We start from the raw sequence: 27,682 nt of genomic DNA on the forward strand, positions 1-27,682 counted from the left end.
TAGTTGTCAGAATATTGTTTTCTATTAAGAGAAAGATGATTTAATCTTTCTGGAAAGATGCCTGTTCATGTTTGATGACTGAAAAATATTTTTATATGGTGATCTCTTAATGTGTGGTAATTGCTGTGACACCTGTTCTTTGTTTAGGTGGTTCTTTATCATAGTACAATTGAAGAGTCAGAAACTGAGAGATCAAGAGGTAAACTCACTTACCAGTGGGAAAGGTATCATCTCATTGGACTCATGTTGTATATTACAAAATTAAGGGACCATTTTAGCAAAATTTTACCAAGAACATATTTGGTTCTAGGCAACTGAAGAAACAGCACAGAATGGAGCACTGGAACTCCACCCTGGAAGGTGGCTTCATATTGATGGGGATTCTGAAGGACAGTGGGTCCCCTGAGCTGCTCTGGGCCACACTCGCAGTTCTTTACATGTTGGCTCTGACCAACAATGGCCTGCTGCTCCTGCTCATCACAGTGGATGCCCGGCTCCATGTGCCCATGTACCTCCTGCTTGGGCAGCTCTCACTCATGGATCTGCTCTTCACATCTGTTGTCACTCCCAAGGCCCTTGTGGATTTTTTTCTCAGTGAAAACAGCATCTCATTTGGGGGCTGTGCCCTTCAGATGTTTCTAGCACTGACACTGGGTGGTGCAGAGGACCTCCTACTGGCCTTCATGGCCTATGACAGGTATGTGGCCATTTGTCATCCTCTGAACTACATGGTTCTCATGAGTACAAGAGTCTGCTGGCTCATGGTGGCCACATCATGGATCCTGGCCTCCTTGAGTGCCCTTGTATATACCATGTATACCATGCACTATCCTTTCTGCAAATCCCGAAAAATCAGGCACTTGCTTTGTGAGATCCCACCTCTTCTGAAGTTGGCCTGTGCAGATTCCTCCAGATATGAGCTCATGGTGTATGTGATGGGTGTGACCTTCCTGATGCCCCCTCTTATTGCTATCCTTGCCTCCTACACACTAATCTTAATTACTGTGCTCCACATGCCTTCAAATGAGGGAAAGCAGAAAGCCCTAGTCACCCGTTCTTCCCACCTGACCGTGGTTGGGATGTTCTATGGAGCTGCCACATTCATGTATGTCTTGCCTAGTTCCCTCCACAGCCCCAAGCAAGACAACATCATCTCTGTTTTCTACACAATTGTCACTCCAGCCCTAAACCCCCTCATCTACAGCCTGAGGAATAAGGAGGTCATGGGGGCCTTGAGAAGAGTCCTGGGAAGATACATGCTTTGGACACATTCTACTTTCTAGGGAAGGATTGTGACTTAATTGCAAAATTATTTTTTATTTCATTTATTTATTTATTTAGAGAGAGGGGAAGGGAAGGAGAAAGAGTGGGAGAGAAATATCAATGTGTGGTTGCCTCTCATGTGTCCCCTACTGGGGACCTGGCCTGCAACCCAGGCATGTGCCCTGACTGGGAACTGAACCAGCGACCCTTTGCTTTACAGGCCCATGCTCAATCCAATGAGCTACACCAGCCAGGGCCTTAATTCCAAAATTTATACCTTCTCAAACAGATTTCTGCTAGAGTCAAATACTCATAATGGAAACACAATATTGCAGAGTATATCTTTTAATAGAAAAATGAAGAATGTAACTTGACTGGCCGAACACTCTTATATCTTCCTTCCATGAGCTAACTTATGAGGTATGAGTCACACTCTATTTAAAATATACTCTGTGTTTTCCCAGTTAGCTACTCAGTTAGAAATAGCTAGGGGCTTCTGACAACCTGGGGCATGACAGCTAATTTTGGGAGTCCAAATAGACCAACATTAGAGTGAAAGAAAAGAAAGTTCCAAGTGGAGGTAAGCAAGTCCCATACATCAGGGGAGGAAACCTTGAGATTTGCACAAATTTTAGACCAAATGACCTTGTTAAAGATCATGAAGGCAGCCTAGTTTAATACCCAAATTAGTAGTAGTTAGCATATACTTGCTTTATTTTCACTCCTCCTTTTTCCAAACATCAGCCACTATGGAAACTTCCACACCTGGCACTCCAACAGGTGTTTTTCATTCATTTTAGACATGGGGATTTTTAATACTGCTTTAAATTCAAATATTACAGAAATGAATAAAATAAAAAGTTAAGGTAGCTCATCAGCAAGGTAAACAATTATGCTTATCCCTTGTCAATAAACAAACACAAAACTGACTTTCTGTTATCTTATAGTGCTCTTGAAATGTCCCCACAATTGCAAAGGTCCATATGCTTGATATGTGTGGATGTGTGAGTTTGTACTAAAAGAGGATGTTAAATACAATTCCTAGTAGCTTAAATATGTTGTGCAACTACCATTTGTTTATAAATCTGGAAATGCTTAAACAAAAGCTATAAGTTGTTTTGAAGCTTCAAAATAATGTGGTTTATCTGAGTGGCACTATTTTTGAGAATATTGCATGCTTTGTGAATTTGCTGGCACTTTCTTTTTTTTCAAAAGTAAAACATTGTTTTATCTTTAACACTAAAAGAAGTTCTTTTAAAAAATTAATAACATTAAGAGTACTAAAATTAGGCAAAGCCAGCTAAATCTTCTTACCTGGAGATCATCTCTATGCATATTCAGGTACACTTCCTTTCATTTTTTAAGACAGGTATGCCTTTTACTCAGTTGATTTTTGCATGTAGAATAGAGGTTTTTTTACTTATTAATATATCGTGATTTCCCCCTACATTACATGGCAGCAATATGGAGAGTGATGGTAAAGAACCTGGGGGTCAGTTGTCAGAGTACCAAAGTTTGAATTTAATACATCCCCACTTACTTATACAGCAGACCCCACACCACCTATCTGCAGTTTTGCCTTCCATGGTTTTGGTTACCTGGTGTTAACTTGGTCTGAAAATATTAAACAGAAAAGTCACAGAAATAATTCCAAAGTTTGAAATTGCACACTATTCTGAGATGCATGATGAAATCTCACGTTTTCCTACTCAGGACGTGAACCACACCTTTGCCCAGCATCTCCACACTGTAGACACTCCCACCAGTAATTCACAGTAATTCATGTAGCAGTCATCTCAGTTGTCAGATCAACTGTCTTGATAGCAGAATGCTTGTGCTCAAGTCACCCCTATTTTACTTCACAATGGCCCCAAAGCACAAGAGCAGTGATGCTGGCAATTTGGATATGCCCAAGAGAAGGCATAAAGTGCTTCCTTTAAGTGAAAAGGTGAAAGTTCTCAACAAGGTACTTTATTAATCTCACATCATCACAAGAAGAAGAAGAAGGGTGAGTACGGTACAATTAGATATTTTGAGACAGAGAGCCACATTCACATAACTTATATTACAATATATTGTTCTATTTTATATTAGTTATTGTTAATCTCTTACTGTGCCTAATTTACAGGGGTTGGTATGATCCACACTTTCAGACATCCACTGGGGGGTCATGTCTTCCAAGAATATGGGGGGACTACCATATACAACCTTGAGCAAGTTACTTAACTTCTCTGTATCTTAGTCTGTGCCTTTATAAACTATAAATTGGCAGTAATAGTAAGACCTACTTCATAGCCATTGTGAGAACTAAGGTAGTAAATATACACGTAAAGCATTTAGAACAGCACCTGGCATATAATGAGTGTTTAATGAGTTAAATCCTAACTCCTACATAAATAAACAGCCTTAAAAATACTTTTATGTGGTAACATAACATTACATCATATGGCCCCTTTGTAATAGAATTAGCTATTTCATCGCTATTATAAATTTAATGGTAGTGGTGGTGTGTGTGTATGTGTGTGTATAAAAACAATAATGTTGATTTCTTAGGTGTGTGACTAATTTTTTCCCTTAGAATAAATTTTTGTGAGTGGACTTACTAAAGCCAAGGCCAAAAATCTATTTAATATTCTTCACATAAAAAGATGAACTGCTAGGGTCCAGCCTCAGCAGGTTTCAGGGTCCCCAAAGGATGGACGGCGCAGGCAACAAATGAAGAGTCAGACACCGGATTGGATGCTGGAGAACAGCCAGCCCCTGTGGGTCTGACCGAACTCTCACAGTTTGATTTAGGCTTTATTTTTATAGAGACTGTTACATAACATTAAAAGAACAGGTGCATGGCATGATCAGTTAAGCAGAAAAAACCAATACAGAGGTAACTAGGAAAAAAGTACAAGAATTTCCATAGTTTCAGTTATGGTTTTTTTAATTTTATTGATTATGCCATTACATTTGTTCTATTGCCCCCCTCTGTTCCTTTCTACCCTGCACACCCCTCCCCCACCATTCCCCCCCTTTAGTTCATGAACACGTGTCTCAAGTTCTTTAGATTCTATATTTCCCATACTATTCTTACCCTCCCCCTATCTATTTTCTATTTACTGCCTATGCTACTTATTTTCTGCACCTTCTCCTCCATTCTCCTCCTCCCACTCCTCTATTGCTAACCCTCCATGTGATCTTCATGTCTATGGTTCTGCTCCTGATCTAGCTGTCCTCTTAGCTTGCTTTTGTTTTAGGTGTGGTTGTTAATAACTGTGAATTTGCTTTCCTTTCACTGTTCATCTTTTTTATCTTTTTTTCTTAGTTTAATTCCCTTTAACATTTCATATAATAAGGGCTTGGTGATGATGAACTCCTTGAATATGATCTTATCTGAGAAGCACTTTATCTGTCCTTCCATTGTAAATGAAAACTTTGCTGGATAGAGCAATCTTGGTTGTAGGTCTTTGGTTTTCCTGACTTGGAATACTTCTTTGCAGCCCCTTCTTGCCTGTAAGGTCTCTTTTGAGAAATCTGCTGACAGTCTGATGGGAATTTCTTTGTAGGGGACTGTCCACTTATCTCTTGCTGCTTCTAGGATTCTCTCCTTCATTTGAATCTTGGCTAATATAATGATGATTTGCCTTGGTGTGTTCCTTCTTGGGTCCAACTTCCTTGGGACTCTCTGAGCTTCCTGGATTTCCTGGAAGTCTATTTCCTTTGCCAGAATGGGGAAGTTCTCTTTTATTATTTGTTCAAATAAGGTTTCCACTTGTAACTGTTCCTCTTCCCCTTCTGGTACCCCTATAATTCGGATGTTGGAGCGTTTAAAGATGTCCTGGAGGTTCCTAAGCCTCTCCATTTTTTTGAATTCTTGTTTCTTCATATTTTTCAGTTTGGTCATTTTTTCCTTTCTTATGGTCTGCTCCCTTGATTTGAGTCCCAATTTCCTTTCCATTACTATTGGTTTCCTGTGCATTTCCCTTCATTTCAATTAGGTTAGCCTTCATATGTTCCTCTAATTTGTGACTAAAATCAACCAGTTCTGTGAGCATCCTGATCACCAGTGTTTTGAACTGTGCATCTGAAAGTTTGGCTATTTCTTCATTGCTTAGATTTATCAGCTCTGGGGCTCTGAGTTGTTCTTGAGCCATGTTTTGATCAGTCCGTGCCTGTTAAGTATGAGGAGAGGCCCCTCAGGTGTTCTCCAGGGCCGAGCCACCCAGGTCACTGATTTGTGACACTATATGTGGGGGCAGGGTCAGAGAGGGAGCAATGGCGGTCCTTTCCGCTTGCCCAGTCTGCCTCACTGCTAACCCCCGCCTGCTTATCCCAGCGCAAATGTGCGAGCCCGCCGCCCTGCACTGGGCGCTGGGGCCTGGGAGATCTGTCTCAGTGCTCACCTCTTCACTGGTTTATCTGTGTGCAAATGCGCGACCGACTGCAGATTGCCAGCCAGGCCTCTTCCCTGGGTTCCGCCCATTGCTAGCCTACACCTGGGATCCGTGCCCTCCGCTGCCTGTGCACCGCCCAGGTTGGGGGATCTTTTTTGCCCGACCTGCTCTGCTGCTGGCTTCGCCCCTCTTACCAGGTTAGCTGAGTGGTTCGTTATTTTCAGACTCCGTATTTGATTTTCTGTGTGGTTTGGTTGCATTTATTATTGTTAAAACTTTATTGTTTTTAGATTTGATTGTGCGAGGACACAAAGAGTTCCCACCTATGCCTCCATCTTGGAGGAAGTCCTCCAGTTATGTTAAACAAGGGTTATTTTGACCAGGAGAGCCATTAAACAGACAATTAGAAATAGCTGTAGGTACAGAGTTTAGATGTCTTATTGTTTATTAAAGTTCTTAGAATTTGGCATGGGGCAAAATGGTACGCTAGACTGAGCAGAGGTTATAGGAAATTTATTATAAGGCCTTTGTGATGTCTAACTTAGCTATCTATCTTTCTGTCTAAAATGTTTCTTTATGTAATATGGACTCTGACTCCGTAATTGTTTCTACGTGCTTAGTTCATAAGAGCTAACTAGTTTCTCCTGTTGCCTGTCTACTTCTAATTAATATATATTCCTGTCCAAGGTAGAGGAGGGGCTGTTACTCCATCAACTTTTAGATATTCAGGGGCTACTTCATTAGGGGGGACTTTGTCCTCTGGCCAAGAAATTATTTTGTATAACTTCATTGGAATTATGTAGTTCAATGGACCTGAAATGCAGGTCTCTAAAAATCCCACCACCTATTAATCGCAGAAACAAACATGCAAGGAGAAATAGGAAGTCCAGCCACAATTGCTTCTGCTGTGCAGATGCATGTCATCCATCCTGACTGTGTCAAGGGGCAGACATTTGGACATGACATTTGGGCTCCCGACAATGGACATTTTTTAAATGTTAAATGTTTTGTATTTTTACTAGCAATATGCAAGTGTACTTAATCAACCATATCTTTTCCATGCTTAATGTAACAGTCTTTAATATTTTATTAGATTTAACATGTAAGTTAATTAATATTCATAATTTATTTATATCTTTCTTATTGCATTGTTAGAGTTCTTTACAGATTAGGCATACCAATACTTTGTTATGTTTATGCTAATAACTAACTTTTTTCCAAATATGTTATTTGTTATTTGACTCATTTGTATCTCTATGATAAGGATTTTTAGACAGAGAAGCATTAAAAATATTTGTGTTGTGAAATCCATCCCTCCTATCTTCCTTGTTTTCTGAATTTCAGTAATTTTACTTTTAGGATGTAATTTTCGACCCAATCTTTTGATAGCAATTTATATATTTTATTTTTCTTAATCATTTTACAACTTGCATTTAACTTTTATAATAAGTTTCTAATTTATATTGACATGGTGAAGATTTAACTTTGTTTTCAAAGTTGCCATTTTCCTATTGATATTTTTAAATAATCCTTCCCTTTTCTGTTAATTTCCTCTGTTTCTTTCCTCATGTATTCTCAGAGTATTAAGCTATATTTCTTGGCTCTTCAGTCCTAGCTTGTTTCTTTGTACTCTTTCTGAAGATATTTGATTCTATTATCTACTTCATTAAAGCCCACTGGCAATTTGATTGGAAATATCTTCAACTAATAATTTGTAATGGTCATTTTTTGGCAATACTCAGCCATGCCTTTCAGAACACACTACTGCACATCCTGAACCCAGTCTCATTTTCTTTCTTAAAATGACTGCTTCACACCTTGAGTCTCAGCTGACAACTTTACTCCATACTTCACTTGGAAGAGAAAGTAAACTATGGGATGAGAAAGGGAAGCAAGGGAAGTAAGGAAGGGTAGCCCCTTACCTTCCCCTCTTCAAACCTCCCACTTCTCTCTATATACTTGCATATCTACGCCCTGCTTTCTCTACTTACAACTGTCAATCAAAGTCTGCCCACCTTCACTAATGCTCTGGATCCCAGGCTCACTCACCTACAAAAGAATTGCTCCCACAGAATCCCTGTATTCTGAAACCATTTTCTTTGTTTCTTCTGGATCATTAACATAAAGATACAAATATGCTCTTATTATCCCATCATAAAGAACCCTTTCCATGATTCCACAACCCCTTTGGTTACTGACCCATTTTTTTGGCTTCTCTTCAGAAGAAAAAAAAATCTCAAAAGGCATGTCTGCCCACTTTCTCCTCTGCTGATTTTCTGCTCACATATTAACTTACTCCCAATCAAACTCTGATCTTTTTCCATAGATCTGTTCTTTGTCAATCATCACTGATGCTCCACATGAAGTGGCCATTCCTATATTCTTTTCCTTTAAATTTTTAGCAATACTGACAAGGTTGACACTTCCTTTCTCTTGAAACTTTTGTTCTTTTTGCTCCCAGACTCCACACACTCCTGGTTTTCCCTGTTCTTAGCTTAGCTCTGTTTACTTTATTGGATCTCCTTTTATTACAGAATTTGGAAATTCCCATAGTGCTAATAGGGGCCTTTCTTTCTCCTCACTCAGTAATTGCTTTCTGAGTAAGTTTACCTAGTTGCATAGGTTTAAATTCCATACACATACTTTTAACTCTCAAAGACCTGCTTACTTCCATAAACCACAGATTCACATCTAATAGCCTTCTTATTATGTCTTATTGGAATTTTTAATTTAATCCAAAACATAACTCTTGATTTATTCTCCTGCTAATCTGTTCTTTTCTCATTCTTTTCCAGCTAAATCAATAATATCACCATCCACACGACTGATCAAACTAAAAATAAATATAAACATTACTTTTTCTTTATGTGTTACTACCCCAACAAGTAACTTTTGTTCACTTCATTTACACAATACATTCTAAATATGCACACTGCTCTTGATTTCCCCTTTAAGTATTAGCCCAAGTCACCATAAACTGCTGCCTGTTGCTCTACAATAGCTTCCCAGCAGGTTCTTCTCTTTTCACTGTTCCCCACAATAACATGTTTTCTCCCTAGTATACAGATTGACTTTTATAAATATAAATCAGATTATGTCATTTTTCAACAAGTATGCACATAATCTGGCCCCTACCTACCTTTCAGTTTATACTTGAGATTGTACTCCTTCATACTCACTCCAGTCTAACCCCATTGACCACCTTGCTGTCCATCACACAGTCCAAAATTATTCCCACTAGCCCATAGTGTTCTTCTGTCAAACCTGCTGGGCTTACTACTTCTTATCATTCAGATCTCATCTTAAAAATCTTTTCAAAGAGGATATACAGATGGCCAATAGACACATGACAAGATGCTCAATATCACTAATCATCAGAAAAATGCAAATAAAACCACAATGAGATATCATCTCACATCTGCCAGAATGGCTATCATCAATAAATCAACAAATAGCAAGTGCTGGCTAGGATGTGGAGAAAGGGGAACCCTTTTGCACTGTAGGAGGGAATGCAGATTGGTGCAGCCACTGTGGAAAGCAGTGTGGAGTTACCTCAAAAAATTAAAAATGGATCTGTCCATTTTTGGGGATAGCTCTGACAATGGACCCAGCTGTCCCACTTCTGGAAATATATCCAAAGGAATGCAAGACACTAATTTGAAAGAACATAAGCACCTCTATGTTTATTGCAATGTTATTTACAATTGCCAAGATATGGAAGCAGCCCAAGTGTCCATCAGTAGGTAAGTGAATTGACCCGTGCACTGGCTCTCAGTGCCCGCGGCGTCATGGATGAGACATGAGACAAATTCACACAGACTACCAAGTCCTGTGGAGGAAAAGGAATGGAATGGCTACTGTCTCAAGGGGAGAGTGTGCTGACCCTTGCCTAGACAGGTTTTTATTGGGTTTAATTTGCACGGGACTATAGGTACAGCTCATTAATCATTGTCAGGCAGTAAGGATCAAACAGTAGATAGCATACAAAGAACTATTAGGGCTTCTTCTAAGTCAGGGTCTATCAGCTAAAAGGCTACAAAACTTTGGGAAACAAACTTATTTCCTGCTTGGGCCTTTATCATTTAACTAAAATCATTTTTAGCAAAGCAGGCTTCACAGGATTTTACATATCCTTTCTCAGGCCTAATCACCTGGGAGCCCACCTTTTCCAGCCCAGGGTTGCACTGCCCTCTGTCATTGTTTCAGGGTTAAGTCAGGCAGAGGAGGCAAGGTAGCCAAGGAATTCTTGGAGACTTCTCCCAGAAAGACTGAGGACTCAGGCTTCATCAAAGCCGAGGAGTGAGGGTCCATCACCCCCTTTCTCCATAGTCCCCCAAGTCCTTCCCTGTGGCCTCCATGTGATCTTGCCTGTCTTAGGTCATTCTCCCTTTGGGGAATCTTACCCATCATTGGCTAACTGATCAAGCATGGGGGGCCAGTTATGAAAAAGGGAGCAGAAGCAGCACTCCTGCCAGGGAGATAAGCTTTGTCTCCTTAGTGGCTTATGGTCCGAAGGTCACTCACTCAGCCTTAGCCATGAGGGGTTTACAGCTCCTGAAACCAGGCAGGGCAGCTCCCAACAGTGGATAAATCAACTATGGAACATTTACACAATGGAATACTACTTGACTGTAAAAAAAATAAATAAAAATTTTACCATTTGCAGCAGTATGAATGGAACTGTAGAACATTACGCTAAGTGAAATAAGCCAGTCAGAGAAAGACAAATATGATTTCACTCATATGTGTAATCATAGATTCCGTAGATTGAGTTTGTTCACTGAATCTAATGAACAAACTTAACTAACAAGGAAAATGGGGACGGACTCATAGTTGGAGAGTGGGATGACTGCTGGGAGTGGGAGAGTTAAGGGGTGGAGGGTCTGAGCAAAGAGGAGAAAGGACTCATGAACATGGACAGCAGTGTGGTGATTGTTACTGGGAGGGAGGTATAAGGAGACTAACGGGTAATAGAAAAATATAGTAAAGATTAAAATTCAAAAAATGTTTAACTTCTTATAGAGGTTACTGATTTAAGTGGCATGCATTCAAAACAAAAGGCATTGTTGCACACTGTGTTTTATTTTCTTCACTGCACTTACCATTGTGTAAAACTTTCTTACACCTAATTTACTTGCTTTCTCTCTGTTTCCACCTGCCAAAGTGAAAACTCCATCATGAGAGGGTGGACTATGCTATGTATAAATATACCACAATCTCTACAACACAAGGTGAAAAGTTATGCATGTGTTAATGCATGTCTATAACACTGAAGAAATAGAGAAATATGCCATGTTTCTAAATGAAAATATCTAATATTTTAATTTAAAATACATTATTTTTCATAAAATAACCTATACATTCAAAGTAATAACCATCAAAATTATAGTGACATTTACAAAATATTTTACTTACTTATTTTTAGAGAAAGGAGAAAGAGAAACATCAATGTGTGGTTGTCTCATGTGTCCCCTATCGGGGACCTTGTCTGCAACCTGGCATGTGCCCTGACTGGGAATTGAATCTGCCACCCTTTGCTTCACAGGCCCATGCTCAATCCACTGAGCAACTATAGTGGCATTTTAAAAAGTGAACTTGACAAGCTGAGAAGTAGATAGGACATGAACTATCAAGCAAATTATGAAATAGGGGAAAATAAAAGTTATTTTCTACCAGCTAAAGCTACAGTCATCAAAATACAGCAGAACAAGTGCTATAATTGACAAATATGCCAATATGCATGTTGAAATTTAGTGTATATTAGAGAAACATCTGATATTAATGAAAAAAATGACTAACCATGATGCTAGAAGAAATAGGTAGATTCCCAGTCCCAGCCGGGCTCCTTTCCCACTGCCACCACATTCAACTTCTTCACAATTTTCTCAAAGGGCAGACTTGTGCTCTAGTGCTTCCAGGGTGTGAGTGACTCCTGGACTGGGCCTGTTAATGTATTAATTTGTTCTGTGCTGCTTCAGGAAAGGCAAGGCCACAATTCCTTCACTCATGATGCAGTCACACTCAAGTATAAACTGGACAACTGGTTTGAGCTGGTGTTTCTGGTTGGTTTCAGAAGATCCTAACACTGATATATATAGATAAATGGATAGATGATGTGCACTGGCTGTTTCAGGGCAACTACTGCACAGAGATTCAACAGCAAAGTGACTCTGTTGAGTGGCACTTTTGATTTCCAAAATCACTTTCTGTGGCTCCTTCGTGAATGAAGCAGAGAAGAGCAGTAAGGTTCAGGTTCCAACTACCATGAAGAAATAGGACAATTCTGAAAAGGCGGATTTCTCAAAAGAGACCTTACAGACAAGAAGGGGCTGGAAAGAGGTATTCCAAGTCATGAAATCCAAAGACCTACAACCAAGATTGCTCTATCCAGCAAAACTTTCATTTAGAATGGAAGGACAGATAAAGTGCTTCTCAGATAAGATCAAATTCAAGGAGTTCATCATCACCAAGCCCTTATTATGTGAAATGTTAAGGGGACTTATCTAAGAAAAAGAAGTTAAAGAAACATTAACAGTGAAAGGACAACAAATTCACAGTTATTAACAACCACACCTAAAACGAAAGCAAACTAAAAGGACAGCTAGATCAGGAGTGGAAACATAGAAATGAAGATCTCAAGTAGGGTTAGCAACAGGGGAGTGGGAGGAGGAGAAGGGGGGAGAAGGTACAGAAAATAAGTAGCATAGACAGTAGATAGAAAATAGATGGGGGGGCAAGAATAGCATGGGAAATATAGAATCTAAAGGACTTGAGACACATGGTCATAAACTAAAGGGGGGTAATGGTGGGGATGGGGGGGTAGGGTGGAGGGGAATGAAAGGGGGAATAGAACAACTGTAACAGCATAATCAATAAAAGAATTAAAAATAATAATAAAATAATAAATAATAACGCAAGAAAAAAAGAAAAGAAAAGGCCAAGAAACCTGTAAGACCCAGGATTGAGACATGGGGTGAAAAGCCTAAGGAAAAAGCAAAGAATAAAAAAAAGGGGGGGTGAGGAACAAGAAGGAAACTTTTGATATCCCTTTGGATACCAGCAAAACAGTCCCTAAGGAGAAATCAGTGGGAGCTGAGAATGGGATAGAACTTTCCAAAGATAAGCTGATATGGAGGAAGCAAGAGAAGTTCTTTCAGAAACATGGGAAAGGTATAGGTAAGTCTGACAAGTCCACAAAGTCAGATGCTCCAAAGGAGAAAAGTGAAAAAGCACCTTGGGTGTGAGCCCTGAGTGGCTGTGCTAATAAGGAAGACCTGAGTTATAGCTCTCCTACCACCAATGGAGCCCCAGATGTTGCCCCACCTGAAGACATCAACTTGATTCAAGGGACTGGGCCTGGGGGACAGCTTCGGGATCTGGACTGCAGCAGCTCAGATAATGAAGGGGCCACTTAAAACCCAACTAAACCTAGTGCTACCAAGGGGACTCTGGGTAACATGTTTGGGATGCTGAAGGGCCTTGTGGGCACTAAGAGCTTGAGTCGGAAGGCATGGAATCTGCACTGGACAAGCTGCATGATCACCTCTTTGCTAAGAATATAGCAGCAGACATTGCTGTCCAGCTCTGTGAATCCATGGCCAGCAAGTTGGAAGGGAAGGTGATGGGGACATTCAGCATGGTGACTTCCACACTAAAACAGGCTCTTCAAGAGTCCCTGGTACATATCCTTCAGCCTCAACATTGTATAGACATGACTCAGGCTATCAGGGATGCCCAGCATCAACTCAGTGCCCTTATGTTGTCACCTTTGGGGTTAATGGAGTGGGTAAGTTTACTAACCTTGCTAAGATTTCTTTCTGGCTGTTAGAGAATGGCTTCAGTGTCCTCATTGCCACCTATGACCACCTGTGACACACCATTTCACGCTGGGGCTCTGGAGCATCTGCAGCTGTGGAGCAGCTGCACACACATTCCCGATGTTTGAGTGCCCTACATTGCACCCCCCTCACCACCAAGAATCGCAGTGGTTGCACCAAGGTTTGAGAAGGGCTATGGCAAAGATGTTGCTATTGCCTTTGCATTCAGTCAAGGATTTGATGCAGTGCTGGTGGACACATGGTCACATGCAACACAATACCCCTATGATGACTGTCCTGGCCAAGCTCTTACAGCCAACACACCCAACTTGATGAAGTTTGTTGGGGAGGACTTAGTAGGCAGTGACAATATGGATCAGCTGGCCAAGTTCAACAAAGCTTTGGCTGACCATTCTATGCTTGGCTCATTGATGGCTTGATGGCATTGTCTTACCAAATCTGATACCATTGATGATGGTAACAATAGTGGGAGCTACTATTTCTATGACCCATATCACAATGGGTTTGTGGGCACTGGCCAGGCCTGTCACCTACATAGTCTCAAAGCCAAGGCTGTGGTGGCTGCCTGACTGCCCCATGAAGGCTTAACATGCTTTTGTCTAATACTACTTCCCCCAAAGTCCCTGTTCCATCAGGAAGGTGTGAGCAACTTGTCTTCAGTGTAGTACAAAGGCAGAGTTAGGGGAGTTCCTGGGGCATGCAGCTCCTCTTAACCCTACTCCTGTTCAGCCTCTACAAGGAGGGCCTAATTATGTTACAATCACTGTTCATCCACTCCCAACTGTGGTTCTTCCCTTCCTACTCTGGTCCTACCCTCCTTCCTACTCAGACATCCTACTAAGCTGCCTCGAGATTACAGCTTTGACCAATACAACTTTGCTAGCACTTCACTAGTATGGTAATAGGGACACCTGAGCATAGTATAGTAAGCATACTGTCTTATTAACATTTTTATTTATTTATAAGAGAGAGGGGAAGGGAGGAAGAGGGAGAGGAACACCATTGTGTGGTTGCCTCTCACACACCTTACTGGGGACCTGTCCCACAACCCAGGCATATGCCCTGACTGGGAATCAAACCAGTGATTCTTTGCTTTGCAGGCCAGTGCTCAATCCACCAAGCCACACCAGCCAGGGCAATTGCTGTTAATTCTGATGATGACCTCATCCTTATTGTTTCCACAAAGCATCAGCTAGAACAGAAGAATTTGTTACAAATGAGAGGAAAATTAATCTCCTCTTCCCTCAGAGAGAAGAGGAGCTGAGCTGAGGTGTTGCATTGGGCTTCTCAGCCCTCCTGCCCTTCCCCATGCCCAGAACCCAGATATAAGCTTTGCATGTTCCCCTTGCTGGAAGAAAACCACCTATCAGAGGGGTATCAAGTTGTCCACTCTCAATTCTTCAACCTGAGGGACACTGACTTTTTTTGCCTCCTCCCTACAGTGCCTAATAGACAAGTGCTCCATTGAAGAATACAAACCTCTTACTGAGACTTGTCCTGTAGCTTGGTATTACAGATATGCTATTAGTGCAATAACAGGAAGGCTGTCTGCCCAGAGAAAAGCATAATTTATTATAAGAAAATAAGCTTTATAAATTAAAAAATAAATGGCTAAATATTTATGGGGGAAAATTATCATACTAACTCACATATACAAATTTTCCTAAAATAAATTTCAGATATTTTAAATTACCTTATATTGATTGTGCTATTATAGTTGTCCTTACTTCCCCCTTTGCCCCCTTCCACTAAGCACCCCCAATTCCCTCAAGCAATCCCCCCACCATTTGTTCTCCCCCCTCATCTCCCCCATTCTCCCCCTCCCCCTCCCATCTGGCAACCTTCCAGGAACTAACTTCTTTTTTTCTTTTAAGTGTATTTGCCACATTAGTTTTTCCAGTTTTTTCCCCCCTTACCCCCACTCCATCCTGTATCCCCCAACCCTCCAGCATTCCCCACCGCTTAGTTCATGTCCATGGGTTGTGCATATAAGCTCCTTGTTCTCTGTTTCCTATACAATCCTTTACCTCTACCCATCTATTTTATGCCTACGAATTATGTTTCTTGTTCCCTATGCCTTCCCCCCCAATTCTTCCCATCCTCCTCACTGAAAACCCTTTGTGTGATGTCCATTTCTCTGATTCTAGTTGTTTGCTTAGTTTTTGTTTTCATTTTTTTTAGGTTCAGTTATTTATAGTTGTGAGTTTATTGTCATTTTACTGATCATGGTTTTTGATCTTCTATTTCTTAGGTAAGTCCCTTTATCATTTCATATAATAAGGGCTTGGTAATGATGAACTCCTTTAACTTGACCTTATCTGGGAAGCACTTTATCTGCCTTTCCAGCTTTGCTGGATAGAGTAATCTTGGATGTAGGTCCTTGCCTTTAATGCTTTCAGATACTTCTTTCCAGCATCTTCTTGCCTGTAAGCGTTTTGAGAAATCAGATGATAGTCTTACAGGCACTCCTTTGTAGGTAACTCTCTCCTTTCCTTTTGCTGCTTTTAAGATTCTCTCTTTATCTTTAATCTTGGGTAACTTAATGATGGTGTGTCTTGGCATATTCCTCTTTGCGTCCAATTTCTTTGGGACTCTCTGGACTTCTTGGACTTCCTGGAGGTCTATTTCTTTCACCAGATTGAAAAAGTTTTCCTTCATTATTCATTCAAATAAGCTTTCGCCTCCTTGTTCTTGTTCTCCTTTTGGCACCCCTATGATTCTGATGTTAAAGTGTTTGAAGTTGTCCCAGAGTTTCCTAAGCCTCTCATTGTTTTGAATTCTTGATTCTTCATTCTTTTCTGTTTGGTCGTTTCTTTCTTTCTTCTGGTCCACTCCATTGATTTGTGTCCCAGTTTCCTTCCCATCACTGTCAGTTCCTTTATATTTTGCTTTATTTCTCTTTGGGTAGCCTTAATTTGTTTCTTCTTTTTGCAACTGAGCTCAATTAGTTCTGTGAGCATCCTGATTACCAGTGTTTTGAACTTTACATCAAATAGATTGGCTATCTTCTCATCACTTAGCTCCTTTTCTGGAGTTTTGATCTGTTCTTTCATTTGGGCCATATTTTTTTGTCTGGGTGCACCTATTATATAGTAAGGGGCAAAGCCTTAGGTATTTGCCAGGGTGGGGCAACCCACATTAGTGGCACTGTATTTGGGGGAAGGGTCAGAAAGGGAACAATGCAACTCTCTTGCTCCACTTTAGCCCCACCTTCCAATGAACTTTCTCGTGTGAGACTGGGAGTTTCTTTCTCTGTGGCAACCCCTGCAGTAGTTTACAGCTATCTTTGAGTCTTTAGTTTCCTATTGAGCCAGCCCGGCCTCAGCCCCGCAGTCCACCAGTCCGCCTCCTTGTGGCAAGTCCTCTCAACCAGCCCCTCCTTGCCTGTGTGGTCTGCAGCATTGCCAGGCATCCTCTCCACTCAGCTGCCAGTCTCAGTCGCACCTACCAGTCTGAGTGTTTCTTTAACTCCTTGGTTGTCGGAATTCCATGCAGTTTGATTTTCTGGTACTTCTGGTTATTTATTGTTTTTAGATTGGTTGTAATCCTTCCTTTGGTTGTGCCAGGAAGTGAAGCATTGGCCCACTGCAGGGCCAGAGTTGAGTAACTGTGATTGGGGACTGTATGGCCACTAAGCTTAAACTATTTATTATCTTGCCCTTGAAAAGAAGAAGTTTGCTGAGCCCATGTTACAGCAATTAGTATTATCTTATATAAAAGAAAACTAGAACTAGATCTAGAAGATAACATCGGAAAATATTTATTACATTAGGGATGAGGAAAACCTCTCTTAGTAAAAAGAAAACTGTATGTATCCCTCTTTGCTTATTCTCTGGCTTCCTGATTCTTACCACCCCACACACCTTTGCTTGATTAGGTCTATCATCTTTTGATTTTCAACTTATAAGTCACCTCTGAGTGCATTCTGTGTGCTTCCTAAAAGTCTATAACTGCCATTTTGTTACTTCTGCTGTGATAATCTTTGCAAAGGTCAATAATGACTGAATTAACAACTTTAATTGACTTTTATCACTATGTAAAATTCTGAGACATTTGAGAAATCTTTCCTGGAAGCCTTTTTCTTTCACCACTTCTGATGCATCTTTATTCAATTCTCCTCTATTTCTCTGATTCTTGCTCCTCCAGGCTTGATTAGCTACTCTTCATCCACCATGGAAATGCAAATAACTCCGTTTCTGTCTTGGATTCTTTTCCACTGTCTTTCTCCAAAATCATGTCTTATCCAGGAATGTACTTCAGAATTACCTTTGGATGTTTTTACAAAACATGTATATTGCCTCCCTCCTTGCCACACTTAAGGTCTGAAATAGGACCAAGCACTTAGGGGCATTTTAGTAGAACTCCTTCAAGATTATAATGCATGTCCATGCTTATGTGGTTAAAAATTTTGGCACACATCCTTAGGTGTGTCAAAATTCACTTGCATTTATTTGGAGTAAACTTCTAAATCTATTTCTCCAGTCAAATCTCTCTCTAAACTCTAGTTTTATTCATTTATTTAAAATACTATTTCTTGAGCTCCAACAGTGGCTGGCACTTTACTGCAAGTGGTAATACAGATATCAACAAAACAGTCACAATCTTTACTGCCATAAAATTACAGTTTAAGGGAGGAATCAGACATTATGCAATTAATTACATAATTTGTTGATATAAAAGCCATTCCATTGCCTAAAAAGCAGTATAAAATTTTGTGCTTAAGAATCATCTGGGACTTGTTACAAATGTAGATTCCTAAGTTCAACTTCCCTATTCCATCTTGTATTGAGAAATATTTTCAACAAAGCAACCCAGGAATCATTTCAAGTCGCAATGGGCAAAACTATGGTCATAAATGCTTTAATGAAGAATAAAAGTGTTCCATCCCCTTTTTTCCTCATTTTCCATTATCGTTTCATAAATTTCTCAATCTTCAGCACTGTCAGAATTACATGCTGGGCAAATTCACTAGAACTGAATTCAAAGCATTTCTCAATCTAGACTCTTTCATGTGCTTTTCAGGTTTTTTTAATTTTTAAATAATTTTTTAGTTTTCAATTACAGTTGATGTACACTATACATTCAGATGTATAAACCAATGATTAGCATTTATATGCCTTACAAACTGATCACCCCAATAAACCTAGTACCTATCTGACACCATATATAGTAATTACATTATTATTAACTATATTCTCTATGCTGTACTTTACATACCCATGACTATTCTGTAACTATCAATTTGTATTTCTTAATCCCTTCACCTTTTTCACCCATCTCTTTTACCCCACTTTGCATCTAGTAACTGTTAAAATGTTCTCTGCATTTTTCTGTTCTACTGGTTTATTTTTTTAATTCTGTACATAAGTGAAATCATACAGTATTTGTCTTTATCTATCTGACTTATTTCATTCAGCACAATACTCTCTAGGTTTATCCATATGGTTGCAGATTTCAGGATTTCATTCTTTTTTATGGCTAAGTCATATTTCATTGTATATATGTACCACCTCTTCTTTATCCATTCATATTGATGGGCACTTAGGTTGCTTCCATATCTTGGCTATCATAAATAGTGCTGCAATGAACATATGGATGCATATGTGTTTTCAATGTAGTATTTTGGGTTTCTTCAGATAAATACCCAAAAGTGAAATCACTGGGTCCTTTTTTTGATCTTTGTTATATAACCTTTGTTTTAAAGTCTATTTTGTCTGGTTGTTCGTGTTTCCATTTGCATGAAATATCTTTTTCTATTCCTTTACTTTCAGTCTGTGTGTCTTTTTCAAGCTGGATTGAGTCTCTTATAGACAGCATATATAAAGATCTTGTTTTGTTATTCATTCAGCCACTGTATGTCTTTTGATTGGAGCATTTAACCCATTTGCATTTAAACTAATTGTTAATAAATATGTATTTGTTACCATTTATTTTTATCTTTTTCTTCTAATAATTAAAGAAGATCCTTTAATTGTATTACAAGATTTCTTGTAATACTGCTTTAATGGTCATGAACTCCTTTAGCTTTTTCTTGACTGGGAAGCTGTCTATCCTTTAATTCTAAATGATAATTATGTTAAGTAATCTTGTTTGTAGGTCCTTGCTTTTCATTACTTTGAATATTTTGTGCCAATACTTTCTCACCTACAAAGTTTCTGTGAGAAATCACCTGTCAGTCTGATGGGAGCTTTATTGTAACTAACTGCTTTTCTCTTGCTGCTTTTAAGATTCTCTTTCTTTAACCTTTGGCATTCTAATTATGATGTGTCTTGGTGTGGGTCTCTTCGGTTCATCTGGTTTGTGTCTCTGCACTTCCTAGACTTGTATGTCTATTTCTTTCACCAGGTTAAGAAAGTTTTCCATCATTATTTTTTCAAATAGGTGTTTAATTCTTTGCTTTCTCTTCCTCTTCTGACACTCCTATGATGTGAATTTTGTCTCAGAGGTCTCTTAAACTATCCTCACTTTTTGGATTCTTTTTTTTTTCTTTTCTGATTGGGTGTTTTCTTCTACCTTATCTTCCAAATAGCTGATTTGCTTAATCTACTCAATTGTTGATTCCCTGTAATGTAATCATTTCAGTTATTGTAGTCTTCACTATTTTGTTTATTTTTCCTTTTTTTATAGTTTTCATTTCTGACTGGCTCTTTTCTTATGTTTTTCCATCTCCATTTTTATGTTTCCTAGCTCTCTGTTGAAATTCTCACTGAGTTCATCTACTCTTCCCCTAAGTTTATTGACTGTCCTTATAACCAGTGATTTGAAATCTGCCTTTAGTAGATTGCTTGTCTCCATTTTGTTTAGTTCTTCTTTTTGGGGTTTTGTCCTGTTCTCTCATTTGGGACATATTTCTTTGTCTCCTCATTTTGGAAGCCTCCCTGTGTTTCTTTCTATGTATTGGGTAGAGCTGCTATATCTCCCAGGCTTGGTAGAGTGGCCTAATATAGTAAGTGTCCTGCAGGGCCCAGTGGCACAACCTCCCCAGTTACTCAGGCTAGACACTCCAGGTGCACCCCATCCTATGGGGCTATGTGCATCCTCCTAAGTAGTTGAGCCTTGATTGTTTTTGACACATCAATGGCAGGGCTTTACCCTCAGGTCAATCAGCTGAGAGGACTGGCCAAGACCACTGTGAAGGATCTGCTGTGCAAGGGCTGACCCCACAGAACAGGATTCATTTTAGCATGGCTCTGGTGCACAGCATGTCCACCCCTTGAGTATGTTGCTTGTGGAGGTACTTTGATACTGTCTGAAGCTGTCCATTGGGTGCACTGGCTTTGGTCCCTTCTGGGAGGTGCAGGCCAAGGTAAGCTGCCACCTGTGTCCCTCCCAAGGCCACCTGGGCATGAGATACAGAGCAGCTGCTACTGGTGCTGGGCTTAGAGGTGTCCAGGACAAGCCAAACTGCAACCCAAGGCCAGCTTCCACTAGTGCCAATCCTGGGGCCACTTAACAAAAAGTACAGGGAACACCAAGGCCAGATGCTGTTTATCTGAGAGATTTTAGGAAACTCTGAAGCATGAGCCTAGACAGGCTATTTTTATGGAAAGCCACTAGAAACATCTTAAGTGGGCTCACAAATTGGATGGGGCAGGGTCTCAGTCACCAAGGCAAGGCAAACAGTGTTAGCCAAGTTGATGTAAACTCAGATATGGCACCTACCTGTGTCTGCAGGGGTGGTCTTAGCAAAGGAACAATGGCTTCTGCCACCACTTCTGTCTGAGATATATCTACCCCTCCAGCCCTCATCCTGATGCCAGATGATTCAGTTCCTCCATGTATGTTCCTGGAATCTTTCAAGCTGCTGCTGCAGCCCTGCAGCTCACAGAGAGTGAGTCTGAGTAAATCTGTGTGTGAGCTTTTGGAGGAATACCTGGTTCTCCAGTAGCCCTCTGTCTCAGCCACAATCCCTGCTGACTTTCACAGCCAGAAGTTATCAAGACTTATTTTTCAGGTGCTGGAAGCCTTGGCTGGGGAACCTTGTGTGGGGCTGGGACCCCTTGTTCCTCAGGGGTTATCTCAATCACTGATATATCCCTCCCAATGTTTAACCACCACACACGGGTGTCTGACCAGCCTGGTCCACAGCTCCACCTCTCCTACCAGTCCCCACGTGGCTTCTTTATTCTTTAATTACATGACTTCTGTTCAGGTAGATTTCAGACAGTTCTCAATGATGGTTGTTCGGCAGTTTAGTTGTAATTTTGATGTAGTTGTGGGAATATGTGAGTACCCCACGTACCTATGCCATTGTCTTGACTGGACCCATTAGAGCTTATATTTCACAATTTTCCTAATGTTATACATACTTTTATAATAGTTCTACCATTTGTTATTCCTTAAATGTGCTCTCTTTATATTTCAGAAATTGTTAAATTTAAAATTTAAGGTTATGTTAGAAATATTAGTATATCATCATGAAGAATTTACTCTTTATGTTTATATTCCCAGTTCCTAGAAATATATTTGGGATATATAAGAGTGTTCAAATATATTTAATGAGTTTATGCAAGAATTAAGGAAATGACTCTGTTCACCATAAATGAATTATCTTATTTGTGATAGTATACTTTTTATTCAGTTCTTTGTTTTTCATTTTTGTTTTTTTGATATTTAGTTGTATGGTTACTTGTTTTGATTTTCTTTTTTTTTTTAATTTAAATTTATTTATTTTTTTGAATTGATTATGCTGTTACAGTTGTTCTATTCCCCCCTCCATTCCCCTCCACCCTGCCCCCCCAACCCCACCATTACCCCCCTTTAGTTTATGTCCATGTGTCTCAAGTCCTTTAGATTCTGTATTTCCCCTACTATTCTTACCCTCCCCCCTATTTTCTATCTACTGTCTATGCTACCTGTTTTCTGTACCTTCTCCCCCCATCTCCTCCTCCCATTCCCCTGTTGCTAACCCTCCTTGAGATCTTCATTTCTATGTTTCCACTCCTGCTCTAGCTGTCCTTTTAGTTTGCTTTCGTTTTAGGTGTGGTTGTTAATAACTGTGAGTTTGTTGTCCTTTCACTGTTCATGTTTCTTTATCTTCTTTTTCTTAGATAAGTCCCTTTAACATTTCATATAATAAGGGCTTGGTGATGATGAACTCCTTGAATTTGGTCTTATCTGAGAAGCACCTTATCTGTCCTTCCGTTCTAAATGAGAGTTTTGCTGGGTAGAGCAATCTTGGTTGTAGGTCTTTAGATTTCATGACTTGGAATATTTCTTTCCAGCCCCTTCTTGCCTGTAAGGTCTCTTTTGAGAAATCTGCTGACAGCCTGATGGGGACTCCTTTGTAGGTGACTGTCCCCTTACCTCTTGCTGCTTCCAGGATTCTTTCCTTCATTTTAATTTTGGCTAATGTAATTATAATATGCCTTGGTGTGTTTCTTCTTGAGTCCAACTTTTTTGGTACTCTCTGGGCTTCTTGGATTTCTTGGAAGTCTATTTCCTTTGCCAGATTGGGGAAATTTTCTTTTATTATTTGTTCAAATAGTTTTTCCACTGGTGGTTGTGTCTTTCCCCCTTCTGGTACCCCTATAATTCGGATATTGGAGCGTTTAAAGATGTCCTGGAGGTTCCTAAGACTCTCCTCATTTCTTTGAATTCTTGCTCCTTGACTCTTTTCTGTTTGTCCATTATTTGCTTTCTTCTGGTCCACTGCATTGATTTGAGTCCCAGTTTCCTTTTTCATCTCTATGGAATTCGTGTGGAATTCCATTCATTTCCCTTAATTTAGCCTCCATATGTTTCTCTAATTTGTGGCTGTAATCCACCAAATCTGTGAGGAAGGTGATGACCAGTGTTTTAAACTGTGCGTCTGAGAGTTTTGCTATTTCTTCATCATTTAGATTTATCTCTGGGGCTTTGAGTTCTGCCTGCGACATTTTTGGTCTGTTCTGGCCCTTTAAGTGGGACAAGCGGCGCCTTGGAGTCCCAGGTCGCTGGGTTGTGACGCTGTATGCGGGGGCGTGGTCAGAGCGGGAAATGGCGCTGCTGCTGCCGCTGCCGCCGCCGGGCCGGTCCAACCGCCGGGCCGCAGCCGCCGCCGCAGCTGCCGCCACCGGGCTGGTCCAACCTCCGGGCCGGTCCAACCGCTCACTCCCTCACTCGCGCGTAACCAGGCAACCACAGTCAACTCGTTGCCACCGCCTCCCCACTGTGTCGCTCCCCCGGTGGGCTGCTCGGCGGCTCACCAGGTCCAATCCTGGGTTTGGAACCCGCGCGACTGGATTCGCGTGCCCGGTCCAACCGAGCCCTCCTTTGTAAGTCCTCACCCGACGCCGGTTTCGCCCCTTACCCGTCAGGCTGAAGAATTTGTTGTTAGCGGACTTCCGAAAAGTTCAGTTTTCCGTGTTCTGGTTGTGTTTTGTGATGCTAATATTTAGTTGTCCCTAAACTTGGTTGTGAGAGGAGGCAGGCACATCCAGCTAAACCTCCATCTTGGCGGAAGTCCTCCTGATTTTCTTATTAGCTTACATGGGCTTGGAGAGTAGTGACTATTTACTTACCTGCCTTTCATTTCTTTCCTTCCTGCCTTCCTTCTTTTCTTCCTTCCTCCCCCCTCCATTGCTTCTTCTTTCTTTTCACACCTTTTTTTTTTTTTTGCTTTCTATATTTTTTCTTATGTCTATCAAGGTGCCTTTTTTTGAATAAGCAATTTGCTGAACTTATCTGAGAAGAGATATGGGATAATAGAGGAAGGAAAAAAGTATAGAGATAAGATGAACGTGGGGAAAGTTTGCAAACAAATCACTTCTGTCCACATTCCTAAAATTATCGTTGTAATCAGAGATCCCCACCTTCAAAAAGGCTATTTTGTAGTCATTCTCCTGAGAGCCCCTTTGACATCCTTGTTCCTCAGACTATAAACGATGGGATTCAGCATGGGTGTCACTATTGAGTAGAACACAGAGATTATTTTATCCCTTTCATTCATTATCTTTGAGTTTGGCCTCATGTAGGCAAATATTGCTGAGCCATAAAAGAGAACAACAACAATGAGATGGGAGCCACAGGTAGAAAAGACCTTAAGCCGGCCCTCCTCAGACTGCATCTGGATCACAGTGGAGATAATATTCCAATAGGAGACAAGGATCAGGGAGACAGGAGCTAAGAGGATGACCACACCCATTGCAAAAATGGCCATTTCAGTGCTGTAGGTATCTGCCGAAGCCAGCTTCAGGAGTGCAGGAGGTTCACAGAAAAAATGGTTAATGATATTGTTCCCTTTGTAGGGCAGATGCAATGTGAATATGGTGTCCACCAGAGACACAAATGCTCCACTAGCCCAGGACCCTGAAGCCAGCTGGACACATACCCAGTGCGTCATGATGGTGGAGTAGTGCAGGGGCTTGCAGACAGCCACATACCGGTCGTAGGACATCACCGCCAGCAGTGCACACTCTGTGCACCCAACCAGAAGTAATACAACTATCTGTGTTGAGCATCCAGCAAAGGAAATGCTTTTCTTCTTTACCAGTAAGTGGACTAGCACCTGAGGGACTGTAGTAGTAGAAAAACAGAGATCAGCAAAAGACAAGTTTCTAAGGAAAAAGTACATGGGTGTATGGAGTCTGGAGTCTATGTGAATGAGAATAATGATAAGCAGATTTCCCAGCACAGTCAGCAGGTAGATGATCAGAAAAAGGAAGAAGAGCAGAACTTGTGTCTGTGGATCCTGTGAAAGGCCCAGGAAGAGAAATTCAGTCACATAGGTTTGGTTTTCTTCTCCCATGAATATTTATATTACTGTTCATAGGCAGCACCAAGAAAAGAAATATATATCAGTCAATTACTTTTAAAAACCTGAGTAACTTGGATATTTTATTAAACAGTATCCAAAACAGCTATTGGTTTTCAATCTGAACAACTTCTACATGTCAGAAAACAGTGTCTTCTCTTTGCTCAGTAGGTCTGACAATTGAAACACATATATGATTTTCTCTCTCCTTGAATCTTTGACTAGCACCAGACAGGCATAAATCATCCTGAATATGCTACATGACCAAGCCTTGTGGACCACAGATAGTCAGTCCTCAGAAGACTATAATGTTGCTCACAGGGCATCTTCTCTTTCATGCAGGTTTGAGCCAGTTAGATTTTTATGCTGCAAACTGCCTGATAACATTTTATGAAGCCTGATTTTTTTAAAACCTATTTACATGTAATCCTAAAGAAACACTCTGAGCAAGGAGTGGGAATTTAAAGGAAGATGTAGCAGTCTGTGATCTTGGTCCTTAAACAAATTCTTCTGACATTTGTTTTCAATGGGAAGAGAGTGTTGAGAAAAATCAATAAAAATAGCTGCCTCATTGGTTGTTGCACTTAGTAGCATCTTTTAAATATGCCCTCATCTGTTTTTCACACTTTTATCACTTTGCACAAGGTCTTGGCAATAGTAATACTGATTATCATGTATTGGGCACTCTCATGGTGCCAATCATTATGAATAGTTTCTTTGTATATTTTACTTTTTATTTTAAATCTTCTCTAAGTTCATGAAGAAGTTATTATTATCCACAGTCTACAGATGGTGAAACAAAGACTCAAAGAAATTTTCAAATGGGTTCCTCTAAGCCTTCCTCACTTGTTCTGCATCCTGCAATTCTTTTTCCTTCTTAGTCCAAAACTGGTAGGAGATCAGGTTAAACTTCACCCAACTTTCTCTGCCTATTCCTCACACACACTCCTTGAAGACAAGCCCACACCCACACACATTCTCTATTTTAGAGCTAATCTGCTGTGGCAGAGCTCTCTGTAGGCACAAAATGAACAGTCTGGCATAGTTTAACAGATATTTGTAAACATTTTAGGGAGTCTTGCCCACATGACAAGAGAAGGAATTAGAGGAACAAATATTAAGAAAAGCGATAAAGATTATTTGAAGATAATTTGATTATATATCTTTTAAAAATTAAAGAGCCCCTGGCTGGTGTAGCTCAGTGGACTGAGCCCAGGCCTGGGAACCACAGGATCTCAGTTCGATTCCCACTCACGGCACATGCCTAGGTTGCAGGCTGGTTCCCTGCAGGCCAGTTCCCAGCAGGGGACGCAAGGAAGGCAACCATACATTGATGTTTCTTTCCCTCTCTCCTTTCCTTCCCCTCTAAATATAAATAAATAAAATCTTTAAAAAAATTAAAGAGCCAAGTCAACCCTATGATAACTGGTAAGAAAAGTGCTCTGGTACAAGATGAAGTAATTGAACATTCTTTTTTGTCTAAAAGTAGCTAAGCTTATTATTAATCAAAGAAATTTTTTATGCATTCAGGTATTCCACAAGTGATTACAGACCTAACTTGTGATGGATTTTCAGCTCCATTCATCAGGACTAAAGCTAATCAGTTGTTATATACATCATTCTATGAGTGGTGAACTGTCTATAGTTGCTTACTTTACATTAAGTAACATGAACTTTATTTTAATGTCCTGTTTTATAATTCTTCATCAATGCTTCCTATAGTTGCTCTTGATAGTGCAGCCATTGACAGTAAACATAGTCACATTCTTCATCATTCCTTAGTAAGGTTAGGTTACATTCGCCTTCCCACAGACTCTTTTAATGTAATATAGTCTGCCACATTTATTTAATACTACAGACTTAATTACAGAACATTCTTGTATTATAAATACATACCCAAAATAACCAAGGAGAAATTTTAGTAAAAAAATGTTTTGTGAAGATTAAAGTATATACTTAAAGAAGCATTCAAGATCTATTTGAAAAAATGATGAGATATGATGTCTGAATAAATGACTAGACAAACTGATTTTATGACTAGAACAACACGGTTTTATAAAGATGTTCATTTCATATGTATCAGTCCAAAAGTTCAATGAAATGCCAAGTTCACAGAAGATTTTTTGAGGGGAATTTAATAAGCTTATTCTAAATTTACCTAGAAGAGTAATAGAAATATATCTTCCCAGACATACAAGATATAGTAAATTGCCCCTTCCTTGTTGCTATAGCATATACTGAGGAGGCATAAAACAGTTAGCCAATAAATACACTATAGAACTGAAACAGATGCTAGTATGAATGAAACTTTAATATAGACGATGATAGCATCTTAAATAAGTGTATTACTTTACAAAAAGTATGGGACAATTACTTACACATTTTAGAACATATGTATACCTATATGTAATTGTACACATAGTTATATTACATTTATATTTAAGGATACTTACACATACACCTAA

General features: G+C 40.0%; 2 protein-coding genes and 1 pseudogene across 2 annotated transcripts; 2 read left to right on the forward strand and 1 right to left on the reverse strand.

Annotated features, from left to right (window-relative positions):
- The first annotated feature begins 326 nt into the window (after positions 1-326).
- LOC119040587 (olfactory receptor 2AG1-like) lies at positions 327-1,283 on the forward strand. Its single transcript, XM_037133606.2, has one exon. The coding sequence runs from the start codon at positions 333-335 to the stop codon at positions 1,281-1,283; it is 951 nt and encodes a 316-aa protein (XP_036989501.2). The 5' UTR covers positions 327-332.
- Positions 1,284-3,169: 1,886 nt separating this feature from the next.
- Positions 3,170-14,052, forward strand: LOC119040573 (signal recognition particle receptor subunit alpha-like; annotated as a pseudogene).
- Positions 14,053-24,287: 10,235 nt separating this feature from the next.
- On the reverse strand, positions 24,288-25,211 carry LOC119040569 (olfactory receptor 2D3-like). The gene has a single exon (XM_037133591.2). It carries the CDS (start codon positions 25,209-25,211, stop codon positions 24,288-24,290), a length of 924 nt encoding a protein of 307 aa, XP_036989486.2.
- Between the last annotated feature and the right edge of the window lie 2,471 nt (positions 25,212-27,682).

The sequence above is a fragment of the Artibeus jamaicensis genome, unplaced genomic scaffold (genome assembly GCF_021234435.1).
Source record: "Artibeus jamaicensis isolate MK-2021 breed Jamaican fruit bat unplaced genomic scaffold, CSHL_Jam_final contig_2598, whole genome shotgun sequence".
In the NCBI taxonomy this organism is placed as follows: domain Eukaryota; kingdom Metazoa; phylum Chordata; class Mammalia; order Chiroptera; family Phyllostomidae; genus Artibeus; species Artibeus jamaicensis.

Bases quoted from the DNA above. Each gene is read 5' to 3' on its own strand.
- LOC119040587 (XM_037133606.2), top strand. From the start codon at position 333: ATGGAGCACTGGAACTCCACCCTGGAAGGTGGCTTCATATTGATGGGG.
- LOC119040569 (XM_037133591.2), bottom strand. From the start codon at position 25,211: ATGGGAGAAGAAAACCAAACCTATGTGACTGAATTTCTCTTCCTGGGC.